This window comes from Microtus oregoni, unplaced genomic scaffold (assembly GCF_018167655.1).
Source record: "Microtus oregoni isolate MIOR12 unplaced genomic scaffold, Mior012 000005F_ref0000423, whole genome shotgun sequence".
NCBI lineage: Eukaryota > Metazoa > Chordata > Mammalia > Rodentia > Cricetidae > Microtus > Microtus oregoni.
The window spans coordinates 809,929-833,728 of NW_024543064.1; the positions used below are offsets into that span (position 1 = coordinate 809,929).

The 23,800-nt window shown below is 46.0% G+C and overlaps 2 protein-coding genes across 5 annotated transcripts; both read right to left on the reverse strand.

Moving 5' to 3' along the window:
* Positions 1-397: 397 nt before the first annotated feature.
* Positions 398-11,529, reverse strand: LOC121448534 (cyclin-L2). Of its 4 annotated transcripts, XM_041652618.1 has the most exons (11): positions 11,213-11,529; positions 10,752-10,826; positions 10,425-10,534; positions 8,197-8,317; positions 7,017-7,081; positions 4,438-4,537; positions 3,961-4,065; positions 3,731-3,872; positions 2,600-2,717; positions 2,426-2,518; positions 398-1,925 (listed from the first exon to the last, which is right to left on the reverse strand). In XM_041652618.1, the coding sequence occupies exons 1-11, from the start codon at positions 11,492-11,494 to the stop codon at positions 1,571-1,573; spliced, it is 1,566 nt and encodes a 521-aa protein (XP_041508552.1). In that variant the 5' UTR covers positions 11,495-11,529; the 3' UTR covers positions 398-1,570. The 4 variants fall into 4 exon arrangements, with proteins under 4 accessions (XP_041508552.1, XP_041508554.1, XP_041508553.1 ...); XM_041652620.1 differs by lacking the exons at positions 10,425-10,534; positions 10,752-10,826; positions 11,213-11,529 and adding exons at positions 6,485-6,498; positions 9,598-9,740; XM_041652619.1 differs by lacking the exons at positions 10,425-10,534; positions 10,752-10,826; positions 11,213-11,529 and adding an exon at positions 9,598-9,740.
* Positions 11,530-13,947: 2,418 nt separating this feature from the next.
* LOC121448489 (39S ribosomal protein L20, mitochondrial) lies at positions 13,948-20,983 on the reverse strand. Its single transcript, XM_041652550.1, has 4 exons — positions 20,825-20,983; positions 20,628-20,738; positions 16,479-16,556; positions 13,948-14,304 (listed from the first exon to the last, which is right to left on the reverse strand). The coding sequence occupies exons 1-4, from the start codon at positions 20,909-20,911 to the stop codon at positions 14,131-14,133; spliced, it is 450 nt and encodes a 149-aa protein (XP_041508484.1). The 5' UTR covers positions 20,912-20,983; the 3' UTR covers positions 13,948-14,130.
* Between the last annotated feature and the right edge of the window lie 2,817 nt (positions 20,984-23,800).

A 23,800-nucleotide genomic window follows, 5' to 3' on the forward strand; every position in this document is an offset into this window, starting at 1 on the left:
AGTATATAAACAAGGCAACAGTGGCTTCTGTACCCTATGTTACATGGATTCCCTTAGAGCAGTGATTCTTAACCTTCTTAATGCTTCCTAAATTCCCTTTAATACATACAATTCCTCACATTATGGTGACCCCCAATCAAAACTATTTTTATTGCTACTCCAATGGTCTTGGGTGACCCCCATGAAAGGGTTGTTTCACCCCAAAGGGGTTGCAACCAAGAGGTTGAGAATCACTGCCTTAGAGGGAGGGAAGGGTTGATCATACCACCCTCAGATAGGGGCTACCAGGATGAACTGTTTTCTCTTGTCAAGGACCCAAATACCTTGCTGAACCTGTACTGGTCCCAATGGTCACCATGACCTAGGTGCCACTGTAGTAGAGTTGACCCACAGGCTAGTTGTGAAGTGGCAGGGAACCAGGAAGCTGGCCTGAGCAGGATTTGACTAGCCCCAACAATGCTACTCAGACAAAGTATATGCAGGCTACCAGGAAGGGCTGAATAGGCCTGCTCATTTTTACCTGTTTCACTGTCCACAGAGGTTCAGATCTCAGCTCTGAACCCATGAGCCCTATTCTTGGTTGTCCCTGTAAATACAAACCGTAAGCTCTGATACACCATGACCCTAGACTGAAGCCCTTCAGCTGTATACTGATGTCACTTCTCCCCTCCTGGTGCACTCCAGAAAACAGCCTTTCATCTCTAAGGATAGATGGTTTCAGGAAGGCACAGAGCTTAATACAAAATCCAATCCTTTAATGAGAACTGGGACATACAGTCGCGTTTCCCCTGGAAGCTCAGCAGGCAGTGCACAGTTGCACACACTCACTCCTGCCACCCCGAGTGCACAGCTGCACACACTCCCACCACCCAGGCACGCACACTAGAAAACAAGCAGGTAACAGCCCACGTCTTACACCCCAAGTGTCCTGAGAATTGTTTATTCAACCTCATAAAATTTCTCTAGAGCTGGTGGCCTGCACTCAGCATTGCACAGATAAAAATATAAGACTTTCAACACAGACCTAAATACCTTCACATTTTAAAAATCAGAATTCTCTATACAAGTGTTAAGCTAACAGAATTCAAATTCTGAGTTTTCATATATAGCTTTCACTTGTATTAAGCACATGTTTATTTACAACGCAAATAGAGAATAAGGGGCTATTAAGGCCATTTCCTCATTGTGAAACACTGGAAAGTATGTACACAAGTATAACCTAATATAGGCAAACATGTGAAAAATCATCTTTCTTGGCTTTACGTAATTGAGTATCGGTTTAGGAGTGAAGCGACAGCTCATCAATAGCACCAAGCCACGCCAATGGGGACGAGTGCCTCCGCTGTTTCATCCAGTTACCTGAAGATCTGCAGCTGAGGTGCACCTCCAACTGGGACAGGCGTGCAGCACTCCCCAGGCCAGCCTCAAGGGCACCTTGTTCGCCGTCCTATCAGTTAAATTCACCTCAAGGTCCAATTGAAAACACTTCCAAAAAACATCATGCTACAGGCCACTGAAGCCAAGGTGTGCCCAACAGGGAGGGACCAGGGCAGCCACCAGGAAATCCATCTCACCTCCGGTGTCTGCTGTGTCCAGGGTGGTCCCGCTCATAGCGATGGCCTGTGCGCTCATAGGACCTTGAGCGCTCCCGTCTCTGATCTCTGTAGTAATGACTTTTCTTCTTGTATTTTCCAGAATTGTCTGTCCGCTCTCGTGACCGGCTTCGAGAACGAGAGGAGCTCCGGCTACGAGACTTGTGTGGCTTCTGGGTGAGGTACTTGCAGTCCTTTGCTTTCCGGGAGGCCCTCACTTCTGAGCCTTTGTAGGGAGCACCACGGTGCACCTGCCTTGGAGGAGAGTCACTGCGGCTCCGAGAACGACTCTGTGACTTGGACCCACCCGAGGTAGAGCCACTGTCACTTTTCCTGTGAAGAGAAAAACATGCTTGTGATCCTAGCCAAGCCCTACCTAACAAAGGAGGAGCTGGCAAAGAGGCTTGTTTTGTTTTGTTTCACGTTTTGAAACAGGCTTTCTCTGTGTACCCTGGCTATCTTGCCTTGCAGACCACTCTGTAGACTAAGCTGGCCTCAGACTCACCTATCTGACTGCCTCTTTCTCCCAATGGCTGGGATTAAAGGCATGTACCACTACCACTTGGCCACAAAGAATCTTAAATTCAGAGAAAGAAGAACCACATCAGGTTAGGAACCCCCGTCCCACTGGGTGTGACGGCACACTCCTGTAATGCCCGAACTTGGGAGGCAGCTAGGGTTACACAGAAAAGAAACCCTGTTTCAAATAAAATAATAATAGTAATAGTAAAGAGCCAGTGCCTACATTATTGCAGGAGACATCTATATGTGCCCTCCTACTATCCTAAGAAAACACCAGGTTAGAGTCTCATGGGCAAGCACCAGGCACACACCTTCTCTTCGGAGAAGCAGACCGGGACGGGGATCTTGAGTAGCTCTGTTCACGGCTCCTGCTTTGACTGCGACTCTCGTGCCCTTTGGGCAAGCTGCACACAGGAACAGAGTAGTTAGAGACCTGCAATATCTTTAGCCTCCACTGTCTACCTAGGCAGACACGAGCATCTTACCCATTCACAGGGCTGTCTGCCTTGGCTTTCTTTGGGCCCTCCACTTTCCGTTTGGCATTCTTCACAGAGAGAGGGGAAGACTTGTTTCCTTTACCTTCTTTAGGGGATTCTACTGAACCTAACAAGAAATTAAAACCATAATCAGAAATTTCTTCAAATAAGAAAAAATCCTATCTTGAAACACAAAAGTCAAAATAAATATACTAGCAAAGCAAGACAAGACCATTTGTAACTAACTAACTAACTACCCTGGAGCCCAGAATGAAAATACACAAGACACAGGCCTTCTGTTCAGACCTATTTTGCCCAGGGACCAGGGAATGAGTACCATATTCTATGTTCTAACAATATAATCATAGACTCTAAATTTAAAAATTTAGCTGGGCGGGGGGGCTGGAGAGATGGCTCAGAGGTTAAAGAGCACTGGCTGCTCTTCCAGAGGTCCTGAGTTCAATTCCCAGCAACCACATGGTGACTCACAACCATCTATAATGAGATCCAGTGCCCTCTTCTGTCGTGCAGGTATACATGGAGGCAGAATGTTGCATACATAATAAATAAATCTTTAAAAAAAAATTTATCTGGGTAGGGGTGGTGCGTGCCTTTAATCCTAGTACTCAGGAGACAGGGCAGCCTGGTCCACAAAGTTTGTTTCAGAACAGCTGGACAGTCAGAGCTGTTACAGAGAAACTATATGGTTAAGAAAAACAAACGAATTAAAAACAAACAAACAGCATTTCAGAAAGGCTGTCCATATTTCTTTCTTTTTATTTTATTTTTGGTTTTTTTAGACAGGGTCTCTCTGTATAGCTTTGGAGCCTGTCCTGGAACTCGCTCTGTAAATCAGGCTGGCAAACTCACAGATCCACCTGGCTCTGTCTCCTGAGTGTTGGGATTAAAGGTGTGCAACACCACTTTCCAGACATATCTCTTAATATGAAAACAATCCTTGGGTCTGCTCTGACTTATTTTAAGGACCACTAACAGATTGCTAGGGATTCCAGTGCCAGAGTACTGTTGAGATAAGCTGCAATCAACTCCAGGAGATATCTCACAGGCAATATCACATATCCCCAAACCAAGTCAGGTTACAAACCGCTCCCTTGTGAGGAATAAACTCTCAACACTCACCCAGCTTGGAAGCAGGTGAGAACCCTGCAGCACTGTCCAGAACTGGAGCACTCCCTGGTAGCAGCCCCCTCGCTCGTGCCTTGGCCTCTTCGATGGCATGCTTTCTCTTCTCCACCTCACTTTCTAGGTGTGTCAAATCAACCTGAAAAAGGCAGAATCATCCATCCATTCAGAACCAAATGCTTCTGGCCAAACACAAGCAATTAATCCATACAAAAACACAGAGGAACCTTTTTCCGTGTATAAAGCTGCAGGATTTTAAAGCAGATTTCTTGAATTTCTTCTTCAGTTGCTCCAAACAAAAGAAACCAATGGGGACGATTGGGTAAAGGGATCTGTGAACACATAAGTAATCATGTCACTTGCTTTCCTTAAGAACTCCAAGGCCAGGTATGGTGGTGCATACCCACACCTTTAATCCTACCACTCAGGAGCAGAGACTGGATCTCTGTGAGTTTGAAGACAGCCCTATCTCAAAAACAAAACAACAAAAACAACAACAACAACAAAAAAAAACACCACTACTACCACCCTCACCAAAACACTTCAAGGCCAACAAGATTCTTAGGGTAACACCTAAAATGGCCTGCCAGTTTAGCAAGAAACTCTTCTGCAAATGAACCTAATTTGACAAACACATTAACATTTACCAGAGGCTGGAGAAAGGTCTAGAGTCTAGATTAAAACCCAGAGAGCTGCACACTTACCTCCAGTGTCCGGGCAGCGAGGTAGATACAGGCACAAGCAATGCTCTCAGGCTGGAACCGCACGAAGACATCTGTGCGAAGGCTATCATTCATGTAGTTCCTGAAAAGAAGACCAGGAAGACTGTAGTGCTGTGGGCAACTGTGCCACCACCTGCCACCAAAGGTTGATATTCCTAAGGGTTCTACACTAGGGCTGAGCTGGGTACTCTGGGAATCTCCAGAGATACCTGGGGCATTCTGAATACATGAAAGAAAGAAATCACTGGGGGAAAAAAGCTGGCTGAACGTCAAACAATACGTGTTGCTATGAACGAGAACCGACTTTAACTTTACTTTTCCTTCTCTATTTGGCCTGCTATCATGCAAAGCACAATGCTTGGAAAGAAAATGCTACTTGGTAGTTAAAATGTAGTCAATTAAAGAAATCTAAATGCTCAAAATCCATAGTGCAGAGAAACATGCAAACTCAAATGAGCAGGCTGAGCATGAGCCTCGAAACTGCGAGACAAGTTGTCCTGTGTTCCTTTTCTTCAGGCAGCACTTGTGGCCCGGTCCTTCTCCAGATGACTGAGCCACAGCTCCAGGGAGGGAGTCCACTTGGAAAAGGGAAAGGCCCTTGGGTGCAGTTCAGATGCATGGGCTCAACACCCAAGGGAATCCTCTTCTCGGTCTTATCAAAGAACGTTTCCAAACTGTCCCATTTCAACAAGGAGTCTTAAAATGAACATTCATAAAAATCAGACAAAAGCAACAAAACACTAAAAGTGGCAACAAAGTACACTTAAAAATGCTATAATACTTTAGAAAACATATGTAAGTACAAAACTTCACATTTTTAGAAAAGTTCTAAAAATTGGCTAACTTTTTACATTTTCTTTATATTCCTTTAAAATTTATAGATTATAACCAAATGGAATAGTAGCTTTATCAACATTGCAAAAAACAATGAGAAAACATGTGAAGAGGTTATATTATACACTGCCCAACATATCCAATAATGGCACAGCATACCCTAACGCCAGGCTGTACCTCATGAGATTCAACTGCCCCACCCAGTACCTTTGTCCTAAAACCTCAGAGAAGGTAACATTCAAACCCATTCTAACATTTTAAACAAATTCTACAGATGTCTATGAGAGGCAGCTGGCCCTGGAAGCATTAACTCTATACATCAGAAGTCAGAAAGATAGCTGCACTGTCCATCTCTCAGGAGCCATTCTGTGGCTAAACAGCATAAACATTAACAAATATCACACATAACTTTATTACTGATAAGGAATTTTTAGTATTCAAATATATTAACCCAGTATTTTAAGTTCTAAAAACAAGTGAAATCCTTTAAATGTGTATTTAAACTTAATGCTACATTAGAAATAAATTACAATAGTTTAACTTAAAGATGCATACCTTTACTGGAATAAATCCTGCTTAAGCTGCTGAAAAGAGCAACTGTAGGACTTGGGAGAAATAATGAAAAGATCCAGTGACAGCCTGAATTTCCACCATGCCAATTTGTCACTTCAGTTCTTACCGCTTTCTGTACATATTTTTTTAATATTATTTATTGTGTATACAGTGTTCTGTCTGCATATATGCCTGCAGGCCAGAAGAGGGCAGCAGATCACAATACAGATGGTTGTGAGCCACCATGTAGTTGCTGGGAACTGAACTCAGGACCTCTGGAAGAGCAGTCAGTACTCTTAACCACTGAGCCATCTCTCCTGCCCCACATATATATATATTTTTTTTTTTTAAAGAAAGGTATTGCATCTTTATTGTACAGGTACAGCAATTTTAAAAGAACAAAATTCAAGTCAAGACAATTATCAACTCTAATTGATACAATTACCAAGCACGACAGGATTAACAAGAAGCACAATCGTCAGAGAACCACAAGCAGCAGTCGGCCATGACTATACTATCAGGTACGCATACCACCAGTCTAGAGCCAGCCTTCGGTGGAGAGCCTGCACTGGATTGGCTGAAGACGGCCGCTGTCCCTGCACCAAAGCGCTTGGACAGCAGAGGAGAAGTCTTAGTCACTTACCCTCAGAGGCTACCCTTTGATTGAAAGAGTACAGAAAAGAAAAGTCAAAACAGGTTCTCTATAAAACATGTCATAGCACCAGACAATTCAGTCAGCAATATGACCCCATAGACTTAATTCTGTGGGGAAAATACCCCAACACCTAACTGTTACTTCAGGCTTCATTCTAGCATATGCCTGCTAAAACCAACCCGGGACTGCATCAAAAGCCTTTCCCTTCCCTCAGTTCCCTGGAAACAATAGCACTGATTTTGTGATTGGAGCGACCACCTAGAACATTCCTACACCCAGCTGGCAAACCCCAGAGGGAAGTGTACGGACTACTCTCATGGGGTGGGAGCATTGGAAATACAGGGGCAGGGGTGGATGGGCCACCTACCGTTAAGACTGTCCCTGTCATTTTGGGGGAGGCACTGAGACAATTCCAGACCATAACCAAGTCATGGGATGACAACCCACTGCCCAGGTGCCTCAAGTAATACATTCCTGAACTGCCCTTGCTGGTCTCATAAAACAAGGAAAATCAACTCACCATGCAGTCTGGACCAGGTGTTGGTTACGCTCACACTCTAACACCTGAAGGTACATAACGATTATCTGGAAGATATGGGTCAGGCAGTTATTAACAAAAACTCGGAGAGCACGGAACTCAGATTTTGGTGTCCATGCAGCAAAAGAACCTCAAGCTATACCCCAGGGAGCTCCTGGTGATGTCCGGCAGACAGCTCAACTTTTAGGATGTGCTTGCTACATGCTTTTATAGTTGGGCAGAGTGCATATGTGAAGACCAATCTGCACCTGTGGCATGGAAGGCCTTGTTTTCCATGTGGCTCATTTTCATTCTTGCTGACAAAACCTTTCCACCAGAGAGAGTTGCCTGCACTATACATCCCTGTACCCCAGTAGCCAACTTGCACAAAACATGAAAATACATTAAACACATTAAGAAAAGCACTTAAAATATTTAGTTGAGAATTTATCAAGAATCTAATGTCAGAAACTCAAATAAGCAAGAGAAGATGACAAGGCCAGAGAAATAAACATGAACTTTTGCTACCCAAGTACCAAATTTACAGTGTGCTCTATTGAACTCAGCTAAACCTGAAGCTTTCGAGTTTCAGTTTAGCTACACTAGATAAGACACTCATGGAACAATCTAATAAATTCACTTCTAGTCAGCACATATTATAGACTACTTGGTTCATTTTGAAATAAAAGAATTCAGAATTCTTCTGTTCTTCCAAAGAAGATATTAAAGCTATTTCTAAAGTAACTTTTTTTAAAAAAGATTTATTATTATGTATACAGTATTCCATCCACATATCAGAAGGCACCAGATCTCATTACACATGGTTGTGAGCCACCATGTGGTTGCTGGGAATTGAACTCAAAACCTCTGGAAGAGCAGAGTGCTCTTAATTGCTGGTTCCATCTCTCCAGATCCTCCAAAGTAACTTTTAAAAGTTTGCTCTTAAGTGCTAAGGAGAAAGCTCAATCAGTAAAGTGCCTGCCTCACAATCACTGGAACCCACATACGAATGTTGGGTATGGAGCACACAGCCTCACAATCACTAGAACCCATATACGAATGTTGGGTATGGAGCACACAGCCTCACAATCACTGGAACCCACATACGAATGTTGGGTATGGAGCACACAGGAAGTCAGCTGAAGCACGGCTTAGGTGGCTGCAGGTGCCAAGCCGAACCCACCTTGTGAGGATGCTTCACATGGACACAGAAGCCCAGCTCCTTGAGAACACGTCTCTCTGCCTTTATAATCTGGTTTTTTAAATTAACATACTCTTGATCCAGCACCAGAGGCACAGGTTTCCTGCAAAGACAAAGCATATGCTCTGTAGAAAATTCTTTCAGATTCCAGCAAGCGATAAGTGCTGCGGGACCGGAAGTCTACAAGTTCACTTCCTTCGCAAAGTCGCAAAACAGTCCTCCAACCCCAATTCTAACCTATGTATTCTTTATTTTTCACCTGAGAGAAAGACCCTACGTATACTTTATTACTAACCTGCCCCTTGTCTCTACACATTGTTTTCTAGAATATCAACACACCTCCTGAATATGGTGGAGGATCTCAGGATCTTTGCACAAGGGCTATATAACATGTCAGATTCAAGAAAAAAGATCAACCTTTCTGGTTGGATGGGAAATTACAGAACCAATAAAGCACAATAAAGTCGCCCCTCAGTATACACTGGAACTGGTTCCCATGACTACTTTCACCTACTCTAATACCTATGAATGCTCAAGTTTCTTATACAAAATGGTGACATATCCCCATAGCACTTACAGACAGCCTCCACATGTTTCAAATCACTTGGGCACTGTATGATACCTAGTACAATATAAATGCTATACACATATAGTTCCGGTACTGTTGTAAGGAATAGTGACACCCAAGAGTTTCAATCCAAGGCTGGTTGAACTCTTGAGTGAGAAAGCTGCAGATACAGATAACAGACTATTGAAAAAGATACCAGGTTGTAGCTGGGTGTGATGATGTATGCCTTTGATCACAGAGACAGGTGGATCTCTAGATCAGCCAGGTCTACAGAGAAACCCTGTCTCAAAAACCCAAACCAAACCAAAGAGACCAGGTTGTGTTTTAAAGGGGTTTCTGTTAAGCTGGGCATCGTGGTACATTTCCCTAACTCCAGCACTCTGGGGACAGACAGGCCACCTGAGCGAGGAAAGCCTAGTCTGGCCAAGCCAACTAAGGCCACACAGCAAGACTCTGGTTTAGAAAAGAGCAGAACAAAACAAAAACTAAAGGCCTTCTGTGAACAAGAACAGGAAGTCTGGGATATGGTCCATGACTGGGGACAAGTCAGCTGCCTCCCTCTACGTCTACCATGTGGGACCTGGGCATCAAATGCAGGTCCCAGGCTTGGCAGCAGCTCATTTACCCACCAAAGCATCTCATCAACCCTGCGTATATATTCTTTAAAATTTATACTGTTTGTGTGGTTTATGGGTTGTGCCTGTGGAGGACAAAGGACAACTTGTGGAAGTCAATTCTCTCCTACCCTGTTGATCCCAGAGCTGAATGCAGGACAAGAACCTACTGAGCCATCTTAGCACTGCTTTGGGTTTTACCTGTTTCTGAGACAGGATCTTCTTACGTCGTGTGTTCTTCTGTGATAGGGTCTTACATATTCCAGGCTGATTTAAATTCATTATGTAGTTGACAACAGACGACCGTGAACTCCTGATCCTATTTCCAACTCTTACTCACCAGGATTTGTTCCAAGGGTGGGTTGGGTTTTGTTTGTTGTTTTGCTAGACAGGGTTTCTCTGTATAGCCCAGGCTGTCTTGCAACCAGTTCTGTAGACCAGGCTGACCTCAAACTCAAGACATCCTCCTGCCTCTGCCTCCTGAGTGCCATGATTAAAGGCATGCGCCACCATGCCAGCTCTCCATGGGTGCTTTAAAAAGCAGTACTTGGAGACAAGCATGCTCATGTATCTGAACATAAGGGGAGACTGGGAAGGAACTGCTGAGAGGAGAACCCAGCTGCATCTACATTTCCAGGCCATTTAACTACACGACAAGGTCAGATATCAAAAGACCATCCCAAGAGGCATTCTGCTACAACTTAGGAAGGTTTCTGGCAAGGAGACCGGGAATGCTGACAAACACAACACAATGCTGGGACAGCTCTCTTAACGAAGAATCACTAGCTTAGACACTGTCAGCACGAAGGGTGAGATCCACTGGTCTGGGGCTTGGTGATTCTGAGAAACGAAACACAGAGCAGACAGGACAACAGGGTGGCATTCCAGCAGGGCTAGAACAGCCAGTTACCCTATCACCGTGCTCCCCCACCACTGCCCCCATGGTATGGGGCACTTGGGAACAAACTACTGCGAATCCATGGGTTGGTATAACAGACAGACATTTGACAGCTCTGGAAAGGACTCACTTTTTCTCTCTGAGATGCCGAAGGCGGTGGAATACATTGATGACATCCCTGATTCGTCTTGGAGCCTCTTCTATTTTGGAAGCCAGGTGAACACAAGCCATGGACACATGCTGAAACGTACATTGGGACACGGGTGTTTTTCCCCAACCTGAGGACCTTCCGGGGCGTTAAAAACTATTAGGAGCAAACAGAAGGTACAGAGACAGGCCTCCAGGGAGAACGGTATAAAGTTTGCAGGACAGTATTCAGTTCACTAAGTAAGTAGTGGGCACAACAAGCCAGCTTTCCTCCCAATCCATTTCTCTGATAAAACAGAGAGAAGCCTACCTCCATGGAATGTTTCACGAAGGACTTCGTGTAAAAGAACCGCTGGAACAACACCTGCCCTGTAGCCATGGCCACCTAGGGATGGAGAAGATTCCATCACTTTTGAAGGCAGAACTCAACCCAGCTCAAGCGTCCAGTGTAGTTCCTTCCCCCAGGACAAATACCCACGACAGATCCCACTTCCCCAGAGAACTTCTGTCTCGCGGGGCGGTCCTGGGGTTTGTAAAAGGGCCTTGGCCCGAGGGCGTGGGGGAGGGGAAGCCCGGGCGCGGGCCGCACTCGGAGCGGGTCAGCGGCCAGGTCGGAGGCACGGAGTCGGTATTACGTCAAGGCTGCGGTGCGGGTTGGGCTCCGACCTCGGGCCGGTCCCGGGACATGGGCCAAGCCGACAACAAAGGGCCGGCCGGCACTCTCGACCGCCGGCGGACGGTTACCTACTACGCTCGCGGCCGCGCCCTTACCTGCGGCAGGCGGAGCAGGATGCCGGCTGCCTGGATGAGCTCGCAGCCCACCACGCGGAGGCCGGTCTCCGTGTCGCTGTCGAGACCGCTCGACATGGATGGCGTGAACCGCAGCTTATCGTCGGGCAGCAGACAGTTCTCCAGGGTGATGAGTACGCCCGAGTAGAGCCTGTCACCGATCAGCACCCCCTGCGACCCTGGGGTGGCTCCCCCCGAGCCGGAAGCCCCGGCCGCCAACGCGGGGGCCGCCAGCACCGAAGCCCCGGCCGCCGCCGCCGCCATTTTGTGCCGCCGATTCTTTTTTGGGCCCTTCCCGGAGGGCGGCTCCTCGCGACCAGCCCGGCCGTCCCGCCTCCGCCTCCGCCCATTGGCTGTGCGTCAGCGCCGCCTCGTCCCCATTGGCCGCACGGTCTGTTCTCCTGTATCGCGTCAGCCGCTGACGCCGGAAATGGCCTTGGGTGGGGCTGCTCGTTACCCACTCGGCTCCGCGGCCTGGGCGGACTCGGAAGCGGTCGGTCCGGAAGAGATTGCGGTGCTGCTGCCGCGGGAACCGGGGTTCTAGAAGGGAGTCTTTCCGTGGGGACCGGGGCAGGACGGCTTCGTCCCCACAGTTGCACGCGCTCAGCATCACAGCGCGGTTTAGCCCAGGGGCTTTAGTTCTCAACCCTTCCTGCTGGCTTCTGCTCGGCTGCAGCTGCGGGGGGGGATCTGTCCGCATGGAAAGTGCAGGTTAAAGAACTGGAAAGATAGGCTTAGCTGTTAAGAGCACTGGCTGCGAGGATGAGACTGATGTGGTGGAGGGGACAGTAAATGGTGTCACCCACACAGGTGCTGGAAAATGGTCAACTGGATCAGGAGCAGCCGCAGCCCCTCTCCATGGCCAGGGCATCCCAGAACAGCAGCACGGATCCTTGCCTACAGAGCCCTCTGACCCACCTAGTGACAGCAAAGCTACATGATGATACCTCTGCAATAGGTCATGGTGACTGCCCCTAGGTAGTGATGTGTGGCCTTTGGGCTGGTGGAAATATCCTCTCCTCTGGTAGGTGACTTGCTTCTGGCCCAGGCAGGGTAAAACACTTGGACTCTTCTTGCAGCAGTAAAAACATGGAATCGCACGTAGTAGAGAACTTAAAAAATTAAAGGCCGTGCTTACAGCTCAAAACGAAGCCTTAAGCTGCACAGCGTTGTGAAGTGGTTAGTTTCCCTTTCAACAAAGCTCATGGAGGCTCTGAAATACATCCCTGACAGGCCGTCTTCTCTAGGACCTAGGGGCAGCATACCCCATTAGTGCCATGGAGCTGACAGGGTCTGTTGAGGTGCCTCTCACTCCCCTTGGAGTTTGCTTTTGTTTTATTGAAGATAACCAAGCCGCTGGGGAGTGGGTGTTAGGGCCCTGGAGGCACTCTTGGGCAACTCAGTCACTCTGTCCACTTCACCTCAGAAGCAGCTTGCCTGACAACTGATTAGATTGTTCTAGAAGATGTGCCCTATCCTGCTAGACCAAAGTTATTGGTCATGTGGGACAAATTCATTAGGTCCCCTCCCCAAGCATGTCTCATCAGCTGTAAGGACTACTGAGAGATTGTCAGACAAACGGGCTGCCTGGAAAAGACTCCCCAGGTTGTTGAACTGCCTGTAAGCTCTGCATTGCACCCCAGTCTTCATGAGTCTCCCTCATGTCATGGTGGGGTTTGGTGACAGAGCTGTGAGTCATTTCTGCTCCCATACGGAACCCAGTAAACTCACTGGCTCACCACTGGACTTTAGTAGTGTCTTCAATTTGGTCCTACCATACAGTCCCCACAAAGCAGACTAAAAAATGGCCTGATAAGATTTTACTATAACAGAGAACAAAGTAAATCACGGTCAGGGTCTCCTGGGTTGTTTCCAGGAAGTGGCTCTAGTAAGATCAAATGTAAACCAAGTCATGGGAGGCAAACAGTGGATACCACAATGACGGTAAGGGAGTGCAAACCGCAGAACCTGATAGAGGCAGGAGAGAACAAGAGGGGGCCTCACACATTATCCCCTGCAGGAGGAGGAGCGACAGAGTCTGCATTATACAGCAGAAACAGAGCTGCTGAGGTGCTGCTCTAATGCACAATGTATTCCTGAACCTTACAGAGCAGTCTCATTAAAACACCTAGCAGGAGGATAGAAGTTTGGAAGACCCCTTTAAAGCTGACCCGCCCTTTCAGGCTGAGACCAAGAGCATCACATTCCTGATATTAGGACATATTCCCCTGATCTGAACCCAACTGGGAACATGGAAAGAGACAGGAAGCCAGGTGGTGGTGGCGCATGCCTTAAATCCCTGCACTCGGGAGACAGAGGCAGGCAGATCTTTGTGAGTTTGAAGCCAGCCTGGTCTACAAGAGCTAGCTCCAGGACAGGTCCCAAAGCAACAGAGAAACCCTGTCTGGCTCAACAGCTGAACCACTGGGCACATGCCATATATATAAGCAAAAAACCAAAAGAGGTTAATATCAATCCTGTTTACAGTAAGTTTACAGACTCTGGGGTACTTACTTAAGGAAGACCAGAAAATGGTCATTTCAGAAACCTGGTATAGAATCCCCGCTTATAGGAAAAGCAGCATGTAAAGCTGAATCCTACTATTCCCACGTAACAGCCTCTCCCATAATAGGCAGTCAATGACAAGTACATGGGTACTTCAGAGGCTTTATGCATCTAAAGGTGTGTTTGTCTGATGCCAGAAAATAACTCACAAGCTGAACACTGCAAAGGCTTTATTTGTACAATCTTTACATGATAGTTTTGGGAATATATCACTGAGTAAAAAACTTTTCTCTCAGGCCTGTTGCTAAAATATAAATAAATACAAATCAGACTTCCTGGTGACTAGACAGTCCTTTTGCTCCTATCTTATAACAATTTCCACAGCACTGCAGTCTTCAGTGGTACTGTACCACTCTAGAAAAGATGCCCTCTGGCTCCTTTCCATCCCCCAGAGCTGCAGCAAATCCTTCCTGCTGCCTCCTCTTAGCCAAAGCTGCCAAAGACTTAAAAGTCTTTGGTTCATAGATGGCCAGGTCCACAAGTACCTTCCTGTTGAGCTCCACCTGGCACTGGGAAGAAAAAGAACCATAGCGTGTAGTAAGTATCAGAAACCATTTGAGAAAGCTAGGTATGGTGGTGCACGCCTTCAATTCCAGCACTGTGGAGGCAGAGGCAGGCAGATCTCTGTGCATTCCAGGCTAGCCAAAGACTATATAGTGAGACCTTATCAAAAAACAACAAAAGACAACAGAAATTACTTCAGTAGAATACAGGAGATCCCACATGGGAACAGACAGGAGGATGCAGCCACAAGACCTCTAGTGAGTCTAGCGTAGCTAGCACCACTCTACTGGTGTGGAACAGTTGGGAACTGTGGGATAGGCAGAGCAAGAACATCTTGCCTGTAAAACATAGTAGGACACTGTAGGACAATGTGAGTAGGGACAAGGAAGGGTCTTGTAGAGGCTGTGACAAAGAAGAACCAGCTGAAGCCCAGGGCCCATAATTAGGGTCAGAGGTCACTTATGCACTAAGACTTCTGGCCTGGGCTAATCCTTTACTGTAATTCAGAGATATAAGCTCATTAAGACTACTGGGCCAGCAGAAGCAGGTGAGTTCACTGGCACTGAAGGACACCAGAAATAGATGCAGTACACAGACATACATGCAGGCAAAATAACTTAAAACAAAACAAACCTCAAACTCAAAAGTTAAAATTAGTTTAATATCCTTTTTCTTTCATACAGAAACATCCAAACTGGCGACTGTTGCAGGATATTTGATCACACTGTGTGAGAATGTGTCTCTGTCCTTCCTTTCCTGCCTAAGGCACCTTCTGATTGATTTAATAAAGAGCTGAAGCCGGGCGATGGTGGCGCACGCCTTTAATCCCAGCACTCGGGAGGCAGAGACAGGTGGATCTCTGTGAGTTCGAGACCAGCCTCGTCTACAGAGCTAGTTCCAGGACAGGCTCCAAAGCCAGAGAAACCCTGTCTCGAAAAACAAAACAAAAAAAAACAAACCAGGGCTGGAGAGATGGCTCAGTGGTTAAGAGCATTGCCTGCTCTTTCAAAGGTCCTGAGTTCAATTCCCAGCAACCACATGGTGGCTCACAACCATCTGTAATGAGGCCTGGTGCCCTCTTCTGGCCTGCAGGGGTACGTGTAGGCAGAACATTGTATACATAATAAATAAATAAATATTTAAAAAAAAAAAAAAAACAAAATAATAATAATAATAAAAAAGAGCTGAATGGCCAAAAGTTAGGCAGGAGAGACTAGGCAGAACTTCCAGGCAGAGAGAGGAACTCTGGGAAGAGACACAGAGGAAGTAGGATGTACCATATGGATGAGAGGTAACTAGCCATGTGGCAGAATGTAGATTAATATAAACAGACTAACTTAAGTTTTAAAGAGCTAGCTGGGAATAAGCCTAAGCTAAGGTCAAGTTTTCATAATTAGAAAAAAAAGTCTCCATGTCATTATTTAGGAGCTGGTGGTTCAAAGAAAGACTTGTTACACTTGGCACCCCACAATGGGAACCAAAATGTTTTTTTCATCAGCACAACGGCTGCCCCTGAATCTACTGCTGTTTCAGCCAGTAATTGTGGCTGTACAGTTACTGGGCCACGTATCAGGCAGCAGACTGGTGGGACTTTTATGTCCACTGACTCCACCTCCTGCTGCCACCACCAAATGTCGTTTTTCACCAAATCTCTATCAGTCTATTTATCAATAAAACTCAGGAGTCAGAGGTTAGGGTGAAAACCTGCTAGCTCAGAGGGGTTGAGAAGCAACTGGCTGGCCTTCCAGCATTTCAGAAATAGAGCACTCTTTGCTCTACCAAACCAAAAAGCACTGCCACACTCAAAGTCCCTCCCTGCTACTTCCAGTTCGTCTCTCCATCCGTCTTCCAGACGCCGTCTGACTTTCTGATTACTTTCTGTCAACTAGTTGCTGGCTCTTCCTCCTGACCCAAGGTTGATTTTATTTAATTAATGCAAACGCAAATTCAGGATTCGCAGTGTGACTGAATATCCCAAAACAGTCAACTGTATGACATGCTCTATTTACAATGTGCTGAAATATCAGCAAGGCAAGGAAAAAGCAGGCACGTTTCCAGAACCCCAGAGAGACAACAGATAGTTCAGGGTGCAGGCCTAACAACACTCATGTCTGCCCATGGACATCTGATGGGGTGATTCCTTCAAATGCTCAACACCTCAACAAGGCCCTCAACTTACCTTAATTAAGTTGACCATGAATGCTGGGTACTGTAAGCCATGTTCCTGGGAGGCAGCTGAAATTCGATTAATCCAGAGCTGGAATTAAAATAGATCAAAGACCTCAACATAAAGCCAGCCATACTGAAACTCATAGAAGAGAAAGTGGGAAGTACACTTGAACACATCGGCACAGGGAACCACTTCCTAAATATAACCCCAGGAGCACAGACACTGAGAGAAACAATAAATGGGACCTCCTGAAACTGAGACGCTTCTGTGAAGCAAAGGACACGGTCAACAAGACAAAACGACAGCTTACAGAATGGGAAAAGATCTTCACTAACCCCACATCAGACAGAGGTCTGATCTCTAAAATATACAAAGAACTCAAGAAATTGGTCACCAAAAGAACAAATAATCCAATAGAAAAAAAATGGAGTACAGACCTAAACAGAGAACTCTCAATAGAGGAGTCTAAAATAGCTGAAAGACACTTAAGGAAATGCTCAACATCCTTAGTCATCAGAGAAATGCAAATCAAAACAACCCTGAGATTCCATCTTACACCTGTTAAGAATGGCCAAGATCAAAAACACTGATGACAACTTATGCTGGATAGGTTGTGGGGAAAAGGGAACACTTCTGCATTGCTGGTGGGAATGCAAGCTGGTACAGTCCCTTTGGATGTCAGTGTGGCAATTTCTCAGAAAATTAGGAAATAACCTTCCTCAAGACCCAGTAATACCACTTTTGGGTATATATCCAAAGGATGCTCAATTGTGCCACAAGGACCTTGGCTCAACTATGTTCATAGCAGCATTGTTATAGCCAGAACCTGGAAACAACCTAAATGCTCCTTGACCGAAGAATGAATAAGGAAAATGTGGTATATTCACACAATGGAGTACTACACAGAAGAAAAAAATAATGGCATCTTGAAATTTGCAGGCAAATGGAGCTAGAAAACATCATTTTGAGTGAGGTAATCCAGACCCAGAAAGACAATTATCATATATACTCACTCATAAGTGGTTTTTAAACATAAAGCAAAGAAAATCAGCCTACAGATCACAATTCCAGAGAACCAAGATAACAAGGAAGACACTAAGAGACATACATAGATCTAATCTACTTGGGAAGTAGAAAAAGACAAGTAAATTGAGAGCATGGGGACCTTGGGAGAGAGTTGAAGGGGAAGGAAGAAGCAGGGAGGGGAACAGAGAAAAATGAAGAGCTCAATAAAAATTAATTAAAAAAATAGATGTTTGATATTGATTGATTTCTAAGACATCCAGAGCTACACAGTGGGACCCTGTCTCAAAAAAACAAAACATTACCAAAAGAAAAAAAAAATGGTGGTGGTGGTGGTCCAAGCCTTTAATCCCAGCAGTCAGGAGGCAGAGATACAGGCATGCAAGTTCCAGGACAGCCAGGGTTACACAGAAAAAATCTTGTCTTGAAGAAAGAAAAAAAAAGTAAAGCAATAATTTCCTTTAAAAATGACACGCGAAAGCCGGGCGGTGGTGGCGCACGCCTTTAATCCCAGCACTCAGGAGGCAGAGGCAGGCGGATCTCTGTGAGTTCTAGGCCAGCCTGGTCTACAAGAGATAGTTCCAGTACAGGAACCAAAAAGCTGCGGAGAAACCCTGTCTCAAAAATCAAAAAAAAAAAAAAAAAAGACAAGCGAACTAGGATGATACTGTATGCCTGATTTCTGGCAAAGCCAGGAGGAACAACTTCAAGCCTGAGGCCAGCCTGGTCTACACAGTGAGTTTCAGGGTGGGTAGGGCTATATGACAAGATTCTGTCTCAAAAACAAAACAAACAAACAAATAAAAAGACAGGCAGACAGGCAAAAGGCTAGACCTGGTAGTAGGCCTGTGACCCCAGCTCCCAGGAGACCTGACAAATGATTGCAAAGCTGGGCTATAGAATGAGTTCAAGTCCAGTCTAGGAAGTCAGTGCTCTATGATACCATGTTCAGACCCCAGTTAGAGACCTCATCTCAAAACAAAACAAACCCCAGGTGGATGGCCTTTGAGGAACGACACTTGAGACTGACCTTTACACAACATACCTGCACATGAAACCGGCTGGGGACACAGAGATGGCTCATGTTACTGTGCAGTCCTGATGACCTGAGCTCAATCCCTGGAACTCAAGTAAAAAAGCTGGATGTGGGGCTGGAGAGATGGCTCAGCGGTTAAGAGAACTGGCTGTTCTTCCAAAGGACCTAGGTTCAGTTCCCAGCACCCACACAGCGGCTTACAACTGCCTGTAACTCTACCTCCAGGGGATCCAACACCCTCACACAGACATGCGTGCCGGCAAAATACCAATGCATATAAAATTTAAAAAAAAAAAAAAGGCTGGATGTTGTAGCATCCATCTATAATCCTAGCACTCCTACGGTTAGGCCGGCTAGCTTAGAGTACAGGGTATAGCACAATCAGCAAGGCAGATCCTGCCTCAATAAGGCAAAAGGCTAGAACGGTTAACCCCTAACCTCCACATCCATGCATGTGCATGAGTACATGCACACACAGAGAACCCATGACTAGCATGCTCAAGGCCCTAGTTATTCAATCCCAAGCACATGCAAGGAAGTCGCCAGTACAAACTATGTGCATGTACCAATAAAACAAAGATTGAGATTCTGTGGCAGACAGAGGAACATAGCAAACTCTATGGAACGGGGAGAGAATCCTTCAAGGATCTGGCTGATTATATCAGGAGACTCTGTGCCAGGCATAGGCAAACACCTTAACATCTGGGAAGACACAAGAATCTAAAGAGACCCTGGCCTGGAGACAGCAATGTTAGGTTTCTTCAGCATAACTGGTACGTGCCTCTGTTCTTACACATTAAATATCAGCGGGTTGTTGTTTGTTTGTTTTGCAGGGTGAGAGTGATCTTTTAATCATTTTTTTTTCACACAAAGGTACAGTAGTTCCTAAAGTTCTCAAGTTTGAGCACGCATCAGAATCCCAGGGTGACCATGAGACTGTCCCAGGCCCTGAGACCCTCCACACTGGCAGCAAATGCTCACTTTTCATATAAATGAACACTCCCATATTTTCACAACACTGCAACACAAATCACCAGATCCTGGGGCAATACCACCCTACTCCAAAGGCTGGTGCATCTGAGAATGAACAGGAACCCAAATCAACATTATCCAGACTGTGAACACAGCCATCATGATGTACCCACATTCAGGTTGGGGGGGGGTCCTTTAATTTTTTTTTATTTGTATAAATATGGGTGTGTCATGTGTGAAAAAATGTGTATATGGGTGCCCATGGAGACCAGGAGTCAGATCCCCTGCAGTTAGAAGTATGGGCAATTGTGAGCTGCCTCGTGTGGGCGCTGTGAACAGAACTCGGATGATACAGAAGACCAGCGAGTCCTGCAGCCATCTCTCCAGTCTTAGGGAGCACTTTCTGACTCTCAAGGTCAGAAACAATCTATCATATGGCCCTGCTGACTTACTCATAGGTACTTGTCAGAGCTACAAGCTAGGCTCCAAGTACAGCTCTCAAACTGCAAACAAACAAAACAAAACAACACCCTTTGAAGGGATGCTAGTAGGTCCGAGCATAACAAATATGGCTCTGGCAGGCCTTGCTATTTCCTCTTCCTTGATAAAAATCGTTAGATTACATTCCTAAAGCTAGCCTTTATTTGGCCACTTCCTCCTCCTGAGGCTGACTACCAAGGTCCAGCTATCCAAGTATTGAAGTCCTGCAAAAGCCCCCTGTGGCTACCCTGATTAACCTGTCCAAATAAAATTAAACACCCCATCCTAACAGGAGGCTTCCTCTTTCACCTTTATAAACTGTCAATTGCCGTTTCTTCCCTATCCAAGGCAGCTCTTTGTCCCTACGGGATAAGCAGTCCTCGCCCTTCTCCCAGTCCTCTAGCTCCTGTCTTTGTCCCTTTTCCCATGCCTTTTGTCCCAATGTCTAGGGCTGTCTTGTGCCAATGCCGGTCCTTTCGCCCTTCACACAGCTTCTGTGCAAGGTGAGGGAAACGCCAAGGGACTGAAGGCCAAGCTCCCGAAGTCGGGTGTGGAGGAGGGCCTAGCTCTAGGGGAGATGAAGGACAAGCTCGGGGGTCGGGGTGGGACCCCGGGGTCGGGGTGGGACCCCCAGGGACGGTGCTTACGGTTCTCAGGTTCCGCTTTTTCAGTCTGCGGGCCTGCGTGCTCTTCACGAAGGCTCTGGTCACCGCCCTGACCGCCAGCCGGTAGCAGCGGTTCTTCCTTCCCCTAAAATGCTGGACGACGAAAAAGAAAGAAGGGTGTCCGGATGGTAGCGCACAGCCTTGCCCGCGCCCCAGGGGATCCCGGCACGCGCACTCACCCGAGCATGCTTCAGCACCTCCTGGACCCGCCAGAACCGGTCTGTGAGGCGGTTCCGCAGCCACAGCCGCGTTGTAAGGAACACCATTCTGGGTTCCCGCGATCCGAGCGCCTGCCATAAGCATTTCCGGGTCAACGGGCAGAGAGGACGGCCCGACCGGGTGTGCGCGCGCACAATCTTCCGGGACGCCTCTAGACTCGCTCCCCGAGTTCCGTTGTGCGTGGCGGTCCGCAAGCAGGGGGAGCAGCAGAACGGACCGGATGCATGAAGCTGATGTCATGGCCTGGAAGGACCAAGGCGGCGGGGCTGAGGAGGACGGGAAGGGCAGCTGCGGACGGAAATCAGATTTGCAGAAACGAAAGAACCGTCGGTGGCCTGCTCTTGTGTGGGCTTCAGTTAGTTGTCCCTAAATGTGTGACAGAAATCAAATCAAGGCAGCCTCATTCTAAAAGCAGCTAATCTAGTTTTGCTTATTTGTTTTATTTTTTGGTTTTTTTTCGAGGCAGGATTACTTTGTGTAACAGTTTGTCCTGGAGTTCGCTTTGGAGACCATGCTGACCTCGAACTCTTGGAGCTCCGACTGCCTCGGCCTCCCGAGTGCTGGGGTTAAAGGCCTGCGCAACCACACCCCGGTTTGGCAGCTGTCTGAGTCGCAGGCCCAGCTGAGCAAAGGTATCTACTGTTCTCGAGATGTGCCTACGGGATGAAAGCTAACCTCTGTGGGTATAGAAAGCCACGTTCCAGGAAATGGAGGGCGCTCAGAGCCGGGTGTGGTAGGGAAAAAAAAAAAAAAACATGCTATAGGGAGATGAAGGCCAAGCAGCTCTGACTGACTTAACAAGAAGTTGGCTACCATCTTTTGTTCCTTTTAGTTCTGGATTCTCTGACCTCTTGGAACTTTTCAGAGACTTACTTGAACAAGCACCCTTTCACCTGATCCCATCAACTAATCAAAATTCCACATACATATTCAAATTAAGGCAACTCATTTTCGAGACACCCCCACACTGCTACTGGGACCAGCTTCTCTGTAAACGTCGCTTGCCTGCCCTTCGACAGTCCTTGCTTCTCGTTCTTTTCAGTTGTGAGACAGGATCAGTGTGACTCAAAAAACTGACGACTAGCTGCATATGGTGGCGTCCCAAGCACTCCAGATGCAGAAGCAGGAAAACCAACCCTCAAAAAAACTAAAACAAACAACAAAAGTAAACAAAAAAAATTAATGTATGTATTTATTTTTGTTGGGGGGAGGCCTATGGAAGTCAGTGGGAGAAAACAATCTCAAGTGTTGCAGAAAGGCACACACAAACAAAGGGAAAGTAATTTGGTAAGAATTTTTTTTTTTTTTTTTTGCAAAAGAAGAAAATCTAGAGTTTAGAAAGACCCAGAGTTGAATGAGGAACTTGTTAAGGTCAGGGAACAAGAACAAAGCAGCCCAATTATTATTAGCTGACGGGCCTTTCTTGCTAGGGCTGGTTAATGATCAAAGGTAGTGATTAATTACTTACCCATTCCTGCCCTCAATCTCCTGGTGAAAGAAGCTATTGTTGAGTGGATATGCACTCTAAAGATTTAAAGTAGAACTGAGTGATTCTTTTTTTTTTTTTTTTTTTTTTGGTTTTTTCGAGACAGGGTTTCTCTGTGGCTTTGGAGCCTATCCTGGAACTAGCTCTGTAGACCAGGCTGGCCTTGAACTCACAGAGATCCACCTGTCTCTGCCTCCCGAGTGCTGGGATTAAAGGCGTGCGCCACCACCACCTGGCTGAGTGATTCTTTTTCATATATAAAAGTTTAGATTTGTGATTCCTTTAAGATTCCTAATAAGATTACCTTTCAAGATAAATAAGAAAGTGATTGACCCTTTCTTTGTAACCATAAAACACAGTCTGTTAGCAATAGAATATCTGGTTTGCTTGCACACTGTTAATCTATAACAAAATGCTTGGGTATGAATGTACATGGGTCCTTGGGATAATTTGCTTTTTACCTGTAATATGTAAAATGTTTAATCATGTAAGGGATACAGAAAACATTCTGTTTTTTTCTCCTTGTATTCATTGTAGTCATTCACTTGGAAAACAGAATGTAACCACATTGTAATTTTTATACTGCCTGAAAGGTTTTGCTGGGGTTATAAAATGTAGGAGAGAGAATAGAGAGAGAGTTAAAATGAGTTAGAAGGAAAACATCAAGAACGAGAGAAGGAAATCACCAGGAATATGAAGACCAGAAGAACACAGAAGAGTCAACAAGGAAACCATCCATACAGAGTGAGTGTCTTTTTCCCTGACCCCTCAGATAGAAAAGTCTAATGTGCTGACTCTAGATTCCCTTTGAGCCCTGCCCTGCTGGAAGCTGGTCCCCCAGGCAACACGTCATTCCGTCCACATTTGGTTGACATTCTACTTAAAGAAGAGTTTTCTGAGCTGAACTCAGTTGGTTTACACCTGTGGTTCTAGTGCTCAGGAGTCCAAGACAAGAGGTTTGTAATGGTTTCTGCCAGCCTGGACCATCAAATAAAACCCTGTCTGAAAACAGTGAAAACTAAAACAACAAACAAAAAACTTTCATAAGTGTTGTACTAAATGCCTTTATTCCCAGCACTTGGGAGACAGATGCAGCCTGATCTCTGAATTAAGGGTCAGCCTGGTCCCAGGAGAGCCAGGGCTACCCAGAGAGACCCTGTCTCAAAAAAAAAAAAAAAAGTGTGCCTCACCACACCCAGCTTATTGAAACTTTTCTCATGACAGAACAAAGAAAGCCACAAATCAAAACACTTTCTAAAAAATCACTGGTGAAAATACCAGAAAGGTGTTTACAGCAGATGGGCAAAGCTCTCTCATAAACCCCATGGAGCATACATCCATAAACTGGACTGTGTGTTCCAAAACTACGAGCTGCACATCTCTTCTTTCAAGCATCTTATTACAGAGATGAGGAAAGAAACTAGTGTGAAGGACAAATACAAACAGAACA